The 10,413-nt window shown below is 36.3% G+C and overlaps 2 protein-coding genes across 2 annotated transcripts in view; one reads left to right on the top strand and one right to left on the bottom strand.

Moving 5' to 3' along the window:
• Positions 1 to 62: 62 nt before the first annotated feature.
• LOC124287402 (testis-specific serine/threonine-protein kinase 2-like) lies at positions 63 to 1,691 on the top strand. The gene has a single exon (XM_046723936.1). The coding sequence runs from the start codon at positions 139 to 141 to the stop codon at positions 1,252 to 1,254; it is 1,116 nt and encodes a 371-aa protein (XP_046579892.1). The 5' UTR covers positions 63 to 138; the 3' UTR covers positions 1,255 to 1,691.
• Positions 1,692 to 8,515: 6,824 nt separating this feature from the next.
• Positions 8,516 to 10,413, bottom strand: part of LOC124287341 (WD repeat-containing protein 64-like) — a 73,696-nt gene continuing 71,798 nt past the window's right edge. Inside the window, exon 31 of the mRNA XM_046723839.1 lies at positions 8,516 to 10,399. Coding sequence (XP_046579795.1) covers positions 10,280 to 10,399 — 120 coding nt within the window. The 3' untranslated portion in view covers positions 8,516 to 10,279. The remainder of the gene's footprint in view (positions 10,400 to 10,413) is intronic.

Below are 10,413 nucleotides of genomic sequence, written 5' to 3'. Positions count from 1 at the left end.
GAATGAGTGTCGTTCTGTTGCAACGTGACGTCACGACATTATGACGTCACAGTTAGCAACACTTCCGCTCAAACAGGCTGCCGTTGGAGAGTATAGAAAAAGCTCTGGAAAGTGTAAATGTGGCAGGAGTGAATTCAAATGTTGCCCAGTAAATGTCCACGATTAGATATGAGTGATGAAACGAAATACATGTCTAATCTTCACTCAGAGCTTCAGGTTATGAAAGCAGAAGTGGAACCCGTGGAGTGCAAACGGTCACAGATATCGAAAACAGAATCGGTAACATACAGACCGACATACCGAGCAATTCTTGCAAGAAAAGGATATTTGGTCAGACGGACTTTGGGCAGTGGAAGCTATTCAAAGGTAAAATTAGCCTACTGCTTTTCAAAAGAACGTGAAAAAGTTGCAGTGAAAATAGTTGATCGTCTAAAAGCTCCAAAAGATTTCCAATCGAAGTTCCTGCCGCGAGAACTAGATATATGGCCGCAAATGCGTCACAGGAACATTGTCACTATGATGGACATGTTCGATGATGGGAGACGCATATATATGATTCTGGAATATTCCGAGAATGGTGACGTCCTGCGTTACATTCAGAAATCAGGCGCTTTGAGCGAACCTCTCGCTAAATGTTGGATTTGCCAGGTTTGCGACGCAGTCAGTTATCTCCATGATCAAAACATCACACACAGGGACCTGAAGCTAGAAAATCTACTCCTGGACAAAAACTACTTCATCAAACTCTGTGATTTCGGTTTTGTGAAAGGTGATTGTACGAAGGACCTAAGCAGGACGTATTGTGGCTCCAAATCGTACGCAGCTCCAGAAATCCTCAAAGGAGAACCTTACGAACCTAAGAAGTCCGACATCTGGGCAATAGGAGTCATCTTATACATTTTCATCACTGGTAAAATGCCGTTTGATGAAAGTAAAGGAAACTCCGGGGTTCTGGACGAACAGAGAAGATTGGATTTTCCCTGGCAGAAGTACAAAAAGGTAACAGAAGCATCCAAGGCACTTGTCCTATGGATTTTCCAATACGAATACAGGTGTCGGCCTGATATTGTAGCTGTCCTGAGTTGCATGTGGTTACAGACTGCTTTGAAGGTGGAGAGCCTTGAAAACATGGCATTAGAAGGAGAGAAAGCCTACAAAAGGAGGCAGATGGAGAAGGAAGAGAAGAAACGGAAAGCAGCCGAGGAAGCGGCTAAGAAATCTGATGGGAAAGGATCCCCAGCAGAAAAGAACTGACTTCTCTGTGCAATATGTTCACTGTTATTTATGTTCACAGGTTACGTGACAGAACGTTCATCCCAATCTGTTGCTGTTTACATGATCACTCTTTTGTTGAGTTGGGTATTTTTTTGGAAGATTCCACTTTGAACGATTTCAAAACCCACAGTCACAAGAAAGGGCAAAATTAACCAAGGCCCGAAATGGTACTTCCCCAACTCCTTATTTCTAACTTTTTTTGTTTGATTATTGAATCGTGGTGTTTAATTCGGTGTCCTCTGATATATGGTTGTCAGGACAACTGTGCAACTTTCCTCCGCAAAAGTACGTTACAGTCAACGATTTAAGTCTTAATACGTTCGGTTTGTGAAGCAGGGTGAAACAGGTAGTTTATGGTATGTTTCTAAATTTCTGAAAAGTATAGGGCCAAGTATACTTGTATTTTTGGAGACTCCGGTAATAGCTGATGTGATAATTATATTTGTAATTGTACATGTAAATTTTTATAATCTTTTATTCGGGAGAGACATAATTAATGCAGTTTGTAGCCATTTACGGGATATATATTATATTTGTTATTATGAATGATGTATGTGTAATTATATATTTCATAGTGCTCATATATTTTGATGATAGGCTGTGATATTTACTGGTGTAAGGCTGAAGTCTAGGGTAGGGTCGCGAAGTCTTCATAGGGATCCACATCAGGAAGAACACGCGGTAGTTATTTGAATTAATACCCTTTTCTTTATTTGCCTTTAGGAATTCATTTTGTATATAGGATGGCTTTCGTATTTTGTATTGTTTGTTTAATAAACGATTGGATACGAAACAAAGCTGCATGTTAACTTTTGGCGAATTTGATCATCTTTATCAAAACCAAACACGTCCATTTTGAAAACCGACAGGAGCTAAGGCACGCTCGATAAACCAGCAATTCTTACGTCACAGAGCATTGCTTCCTCAGGCTTTATTTTATTTTGGAAACAAAGTTTCACAAATTACGTCACAAGTTACATTTTGGAAAGCCTGTTTACTTTCGCCTGTTACAATTTTTTGGTTGGAAACAACGGCGGAAATGTATTCGTCCGGGGCGCACGCGCACGCACGTACGTACACGCACCCCTGAAAGCGGCGTAAAACAATACATTTTGTCATTCAGCCTTTGTCTTCATTAGAAAGGTTAACATAAGAAGGGAATAGAAATGGTGTCGGGGAAAGAGCTAAACAACAGCAACAACAGCATCAACAACACATATTTGTCGTGTAAAACCAATAGTTTTGGGGCGGTGGCGTTGATTTTCAGCCATATTTGGTGACTGAAGCACTTCTGGAAACCGGGAAACACCTGTCAGATTTAATTGGGAGTGTGAGTTGAAAAGAGCAAGTAGGCACTGCATGGATGAAGGAAATTCCCGCTCAGGTCCCTCCAGTTTATCGACATTTTCTTGCATTTACAAAACACGATAAAACAGAGACTTTTTATTGAAAATGTTTATTCTTGGAACAGTACTTTGGGATTACTTCCTGCCTGTACATCCGATGAATGATAACACTCACCCAGTGCTGTCCAGTATCTTGAGGGTAATTATGCCATTGAAGATGCTACATATCGAATTGTTGTGTATTACGCTACGTAGATATTTCCAAAGTAGTGTGAAGTTAGCTGAAACGGGGTTAACATCGCGTTTACGTTGATTGCACTGACGTAGCGACATGTAGTGTGTTAGTGGAGAGAGAGAGAGGTGAGGTGAAATTGGGTTTAACGTCGTGCTTGGGAATATTTCGCTCATATGACGACGTGCATGCGTGTGTATGTGCGGTTGCTTGTACTAGCCCAGACTTAAGCTGGTTTTATAGTGCTAGCCCACTGAGATACCATGCCGCAGTGAAGCATGAGTACCCCAATCAGACACATTATACTGACTCCGAGCCGACCAGTCCTTGTTGTACCCATTAATGCCGAACGCCAGGCAGAGACCAACAAGTACCATATTTTAACGTCTTTTGGTATCACGCGGTCGGGGATCGAACCCGCGACCAACCGCTCTGCGGGCGGACGCTCACACCACGGAGGCGGTTAGAGAGAGAGAGAGAGAGAGAGAGAGAGAGAGAGAGAGAGAGAGAGAGAGAGAGAGAGAGAGAGAGAGAGAGAGAGAGAGAGAGAGAGAGAGAGAGAGAGAGAGAGAGAGAGAGAGAGAGAGAGAGAGAGAGAGAGAGAGAGAGAGAGTGTGTGTGTGTGTGTGTGCGTGCGCGTGCCACTGAGATACCATCCGTTGTTCAGCATAGACACCCCACGGTGATACAGTACGTTGTCCCAGACGATCAGTCCTTGTCTTATACCCTAATACGGAGCGCCAGGTAGGTAACAAGCACCATCTTGTAACGTCTGTTGGTATGAGGGGGCAGGGATCAAACGGCTAACCTTCCGCCCTCGAGCAGACGCTCTAACCACTTGACCACGAAGGCAGATAATTGTTTGTTTATGACTTAACACGGCCTTCATCAATATTCCAGCTATATATGACATCACTCATAAACACCAAATAGATTCCTGCCTGTTTGAATCAAAGTCCAACATAAATTCAAATAGTTTAAGTCGAAAATTATTCACCAAATCACAAATGCCTTCAAAGCGCTGCTGACAATAGGAGAAATATTTGTTTTTATCAGTTATATTTGGTGGAATAAAACAAACACCCAAAATCAATTCATAATATATATTTATTATAAAATACTTCAGTACGAAATATTTTGTTTCACATTATGTCTCTCCTTACAGACAACCTTTTATGCCCCCTCAAAAATGTAAATAGGAAATATTCTTAACAATAATTGTTTGCGACTTTGTTAATGATTGTATTGCAATAAAGCAAATTACCCTCAAATATAACATACATAATAAATTAACTTCTGATCAAATAATTGGTATATTGACATGGTAAAATTTGATTGGTTTTGACTAACAAACTAGTACTTTAAACCTCATGATGTCTGAATGAATGTTACAATATACCTATAAGATTGGCATATATCTTTGTGAACATTAACTTTGGACTGCCTATTATCATTCAAAACGTTGTCACCTGTACAGAGGCAGTACATGGTATATAGAGTAAGTCACACATAAATGCTTAATGCTTATATTGCATTCATATCACAGATCCGACAGACACAAGGTATGACAAAGGTCCTCTGAGCTCACTAGAACGTCTCATTTTAAGGTTACAAGAATACTTTAAAATACTTGAAAGCTATCAGAAAAGTTCAAATGTCTGGGTGATACCTCTTTTTACCATTTGTTTCTGTTCTGAACAAAGAGTGACTTACAAAAGCAGATTTTTCCAACTCAAAGACAAAATGCATGAGCCAAGATTGTTCAGTTACCTGATGTCTTCATAATGCACCTCAACATCAAACACTATAAGCTTGGTGCCAAGGCTGCTCTTGTTTACTGTTACAAAAGGTCTTCTTTACAGTGTTTGTGTCCAATCATTCAAATGAATGTATATCTTACATAATTAAACTTTTCTTAATTTCTTAAATCATGCACTTTAATGACAGCAGGTACCCTGTGTAGAAAGTCTTTTGTCACACCTTATCCCTTGAGACATAAAAAGGACATTGTTTTCAAAATACTTTTACGTATACATTTTAAAAATTATTTACAAATAAATAATGCTGTACAGTAAGCAGGTGAATTTTCAACTCAACGTCAAATATGCAAATGTGTGTGGTTTTTAACATTCACAAAATTAACCCAACTGAATGAAATTACTCAGGCTGTTTCAACAACATTACAATAAATACAGCCTGAAAACAATGTAATAAATAATTATTTTACAGCAACAATATAAAAAACAAAGTGTTATGGAATCAATAACTCAATATTCTGCAAACACAATAATGCATGCCATAAATTGAGCTTTGAGCTATCACCTCTTTCTGTGGCAATTGCTTCATGACTAAAAAATCCAACAAAAACCTCCCTAGTGAAGAAAAACAATCTCCTTAACAAGCCAAAACTCTTAAAATTTAATAAAACTACCAGTAAATACATGGAGGATATTTGTCTTTCTTGTCAGTAACATCTTTATTGCATTTCTGAATTTGTTTCAGAATTTGCACACTGACATTTTCTCTTGTTGTCAACTATGCTGGTCACTCACTGAGAAAAGCATATTTTTTTTACCACAGAAAATTAAATATTTTTTATTATGTAGTTTTCATTATCATACATTGAAAACTCAAGTTTTATTTTATCACTTAATACAAAACAAATGGCTATATGTATTGTTATTTAAAAAAAAGAGCTGATTAAAAGTGACATTAAACAGCCTTCATTAACAATGAGTTATGTTTTTTCATGTGAAAATAATTTAATATTAAAAAGATTAATAACAGTCCCAGCTTTCGACAAAATAATCTTGTAAATAAATAATTAATTTATTGAGGCCTGTTAAACATTGTACGGACATAACAATGCAACCAAATATGTAAAAGCAGTGATGTATCCAGTATTGTTAAAGGAGTAATGTATCCAGTATTGTGTTAAAGCAGTGATGTATCCAGTATTGTGTTAAAGCAGTGATGTATCCAGCAATATGTTAAAGCAGTAATGTATCCAGTATTGTGTTAAAGCAGTAATGTATCCAGCATTGTGTTAAAGCAGTAATGTATCCAGTATTGTGTTAAATCAGTGATGTATCTAGTATTATGTTTAGTAATGTATCCACTATTGTGTTAAAGCAGTAATGTATCCAGTATTGTATTAAAGCAGTGATGTATCCAGTATTGTATTAAAGCAGTGATGTATCCAGTATTGTATTAAAGCAGTGATGTATCCAGTATTGTGTTAAAGCAGTGATGTATCCAGTATTGTGTTAAAGCAGTAATGTATCCAGTATTGTATTAAAGCAGTAATGTATCCAGTATTGTGTTAAAGCAGTAATGTATCCAGCATTGTGTTAAAGTAGTAATGTATCCAGTGTTGTGTTTAGTAATGGATTCAGTATTGTGTTAAAGCAGTAATGTATCCAGTATTGTATTAAAGCAGTAATGTATCCAGTATTGTGTTAAAGCAGTAATGTATCAAGTATTGTATTAAAGCAGTAATGTATCCATTATTGTGTTAAGCAGTAATGTATCCAGTATTGTGTTAAAGCAGTAATGTATCCAGTATTGTGTTTAGTAATGTATCCAGTATTGTATTGTTAGTAATGCATTGTGTTAATGTATCCAGTATTGTGTTAAAGCAGTAATGTATCCAGTATTGTGTTAAAAGCAGTAATGTATCCAGTATTAAAGCAGTGTTCCAGTAGTAATGTATCCAGATTCATGTATCCAGTATAGTGTTAAAGCAGTAATGTATCCAGTATTGTATTAAAGCAGTGATGTATCCAGTATTGTGTTAAAGCAGTAATGTATCCAGTATTGTGTTAAAGCAGTAATGTATCCAGTATTGTGTTAAAGCAGTAATGTATCCAGTATTGTGTTAAAGCAGTGATGTATCCAGTATTGTGTTTAGTAATGTATCCAGTATTGTTAAAGCAGTAATGTATCCAGTATTGTGTTTAGTAATGCATCCAGTATTGTGTTAAAGCAGTGATGTATCCAGTACTGTATTAAAGCAGTAATGTATCCAGTATTGTGTTAAAGCAGTAATGTATCCAGTATTGTGTTAAAGCAGTGATGCATCCAGTAGTGTGTTAAAGCAGTGATGTATCCAGTATTGTGTTAAAGCAGTAATGTATCCAGTATTGTGTTAAAGCAGTAATGTATCCAGTATTGTGTTAAAGCAGTGATGTATCCAGTATTGTATTAAAGCAGTAATGTATCCAGTATTGTGTTAAAGCAGTGATGTATCCAGTAGTGTGTTAAAGCAGTGATGTATCCAGTATTGTGTTAAAGCAGTAATGTATCCAGTATTGTGTTAAAGCAGTAATGTATCCAGTATTGTGTTAAAGCAGTGATGTATCCAGTATTGTATTAAAGCAGTAATGTATCCAGTATTGTGTTAAAGCAGTGATGTATCCAGTAGTGTGTTAAAGCAGTGATGTATCCAGTAGTGTGTTAAAGCAGTGATGTATCCAGTATTGTGTTAAAGGAGTAATGTATCCAGTATTGTGTTAAAGCAGTAATGTATCCAGTATTGTGTTAAAGCAGTAATGTATCCAGTATTGTGTTAAAGCAGTGATGTATCCAGTATTGTGTTAAAGCAGTGATGTATCCAGTATTGTGTTAAAGCAGTAATGTATCCAGTATTGTGTTAAATCAGTGATGTATCTAGTATTATGTTTAGTAATGTATCCACTATTGTGTTAAAGCAGTAATGTATCCAGTATTGTATTAAAGCAGTAATGTATCCAGCATTGTATTAAAGCAGTAATGTATCCAGTATTGTGTTAAAGCAGTAATGTATCCAGCATTGTGTTAAAGCAGTAATGTATCCAGTGTTGTGTTTAGTAATGGATTCAGTATTGTGTTAAAGCAGTAATGTATCCAGTATTGTATTAAAGCAGTAATGTATCCAGTATTGTGTTAAAGCAGTGATGTATCCAGTATTGTGTTAAAGCAGTGATGTATCCAGTATTGTGTTAAAGCAGTGATGTATCCAGTATTGTGTTAAAGCAGTGATGTATCCAGTATTGTGTTAAAGCAGTCATGTATCCAGTATTGTGTTAAAGCAGTGATGTATCCAGTATTGTGTTAAAGCAGTGATGTATCCAGTATTGTGTTAAAGCAGTGATGTATCCAGTATTGTGTTAAAGCAGTGATGTATCCAGTATTGTGTTAAAGCAGTGATGTATCCAGTATTGTGTTAAAGCAGTGATGTATCCAGTATTGTGTTAAAGCAGTGATGTATCCAGTATTGTGTTAAAGCAGTAATGTATCCAGTATTGTGTTAAAGCAGTGATGTATCCAGTATTGTGTTAAAGCAGTAATGTATCCAGTATTGTGTTAAAGCAGTAATGTATCCAGTATTGTGTTAAAGCAGTAATGTATCCGGTATTGTGTTAAAGCAGTGATGCATCCAGTATTGTGTTAAAGCAGTGATGTATCCAGTATTGTGTTAAAGCAGTGATGTATCCAGTATTGTGTTAAAGCAGTAATGTATCCAGTATTGTGTTAAAGCAGTGATGTATCCAGTATTGTCTTAAAGCAGTAATGTATCCAGTATTGTGATAAAGCAGTAATGTATCCAGTATTGTGTTAAAGCAGTAATGTATCCAGTATTGTGTTAAAGCAGTAATGTATCCAGTATTGTGTTAAAGCAGTAATGTATCCAGTATTGTGTTAAAGCAGTGATGTATCCAGTATTGTGTTAAAGCAGTGATGTATCCAGTATTGTGTTAAAGTAGTTAAGCATAAAAATTGTGTTATAGCAGCAGTATGTAACTCTCACAAACTTCTCAGTAATTTCTACACTTAAGACTAATTTTTGCAAATACGGCCCCAGATATACATGGATACTTAATAACAGTTTCCCAGGTAGAATGAGCGTGGTGAAAATCTAATTGTGAAAAGCAAAGGGTCCAACTATTTCACTCATAGAGAAATACTGATTTTGATCAATCCTAAATATTGCACAGTAATAACACAATGCATAAACAAAGCACTTAATATACACTTGTCAATCATCTAAGATTTACAAAAAAATTGTTATTAAAAATCTATTCTTATTTCTTGAGAACTTTTCAAAACTTAATAAGGCTTTACATTGTTCATCATATTTCCTCCATAATATTACAAATCTAATGAAACAGACTGGCTGTACCAAGTGGCTTCTTGCCCTTCCTGAATATGTGAAATGTTGGAATCTTATGCAAAAAAGCCCTTTGAGTCTAACCAATTTATTTAACAGTCCTTCAAACTGATAAAATACATATCATGAACGGGCAGGTCAAAAACACAACAAATTATATATCCCTAAAAATGTATCCCAAAATCTCCTGTCATGCCTTGGGGAGCAAACAGCATGACCTCAGATGACTTGGCAATGCAGCCCCCTACAAAAGATTAACAAGGGGTATATTAGGTCATTGACAACGAATTCAATCTTCTAAAGAAACTCGGCTTCAGGAAAAGCATGTTTCTACTTTTTCTTTCCAGATTTGTTGTTTTTTGAGGCTAAGTTATATACCAAGTGGCCGTTGTACCACGATCTAGTTAATGTAGATATGTCGATTTCTGAAGCTCAGTGATCTTGATTTAATGAATATAACAATTCTTGATTACCTAAATTTATGTTTTGAAGTGTCGATATTAAACCTCTTTACGGTTTAGTGCAGAATGTGTGTGAAACCAAAAGCGAAGAGTGTCCATGTCAATGTTAAATCAAAAAAAATATCTGAGTCCATAATATCACACCTGCAATATGAACCTCACTAGCAGCAATAAATATTCATGATGGTAGCTTTTTGAACTCATGTATAATCTTGCTTGTGTCTTCTAAAGTTGTCTGTCTTTTCCCATCAGATCTGGGCTGAGCACTACCCTGTGTGTCTGTTTCAGTATGTAAGAGGGGCTCAGAAATAGAATATTAATTACAAAAATATAATCCAGAGTTATTAAAAATAAGATAACTTTTTTTTCAAACATGGAGTTTGCAAAAGACAAATGCACAAATGCCTATTTATTCTGCATCAGTTGTGGTCTGTCGGGCTGTAGGAATCCTGTTCTGATTAAAAGTCTGAAATTTTATGCCATGGATATTATTCCTTGCCATCTCATTTCAATCCCGATAGGATATTTGTTTTATACTGGTAATTAAAAAGGGAATATAATTTCATTTTTTAATAAAACCTTCAAATTCCTGTGGTCCGACAGACAATTTAAATTGGAAATTTGAATCAATGTTTTCCCTAAAAGATCAAACTGTATTGCTATTCAACCCAGTCTATGATGATAATTTCCATATCATCCATGTAAGCTGACACTGTTGTTGTGTTTGATGCTGATTCAGAGGTACTGCTACAGAATGGCGACATCGCTACAGACAGTGATTTGTAAAGGATGTCATCAAATGGCTGTCCAATCCATGTCATCTCCTCCTGGGGGAGGGAGATATAGAATTACTGAAGCCTGATTGGTTTGGAGATGGACCAATCCCAGGAGGCCTACCATTCAGTCCCCGTCTATTGTGAAGTTTGAGGGGTGACACCTGAAATAAACAAA

The sequence above is a fragment of the Haliotis rubra genome, unplaced genomic scaffold (assembly GCF_003918875.1).
Source record: "Haliotis rubra isolate DU_JTF1 unplaced genomic scaffold, ASM391887v1 Scf40, whole genome shotgun sequence".
NCBI lineage: Eukaryota > Metazoa > Mollusca > Gastropoda > Lepetellida > Haliotidae > Haliotis > Haliotis rubra.
The sequence above is the reverse complement of the archived record's forward strand: the minus strand, read 5'-3'. Positions and strand labels throughout refer to the sequence as shown.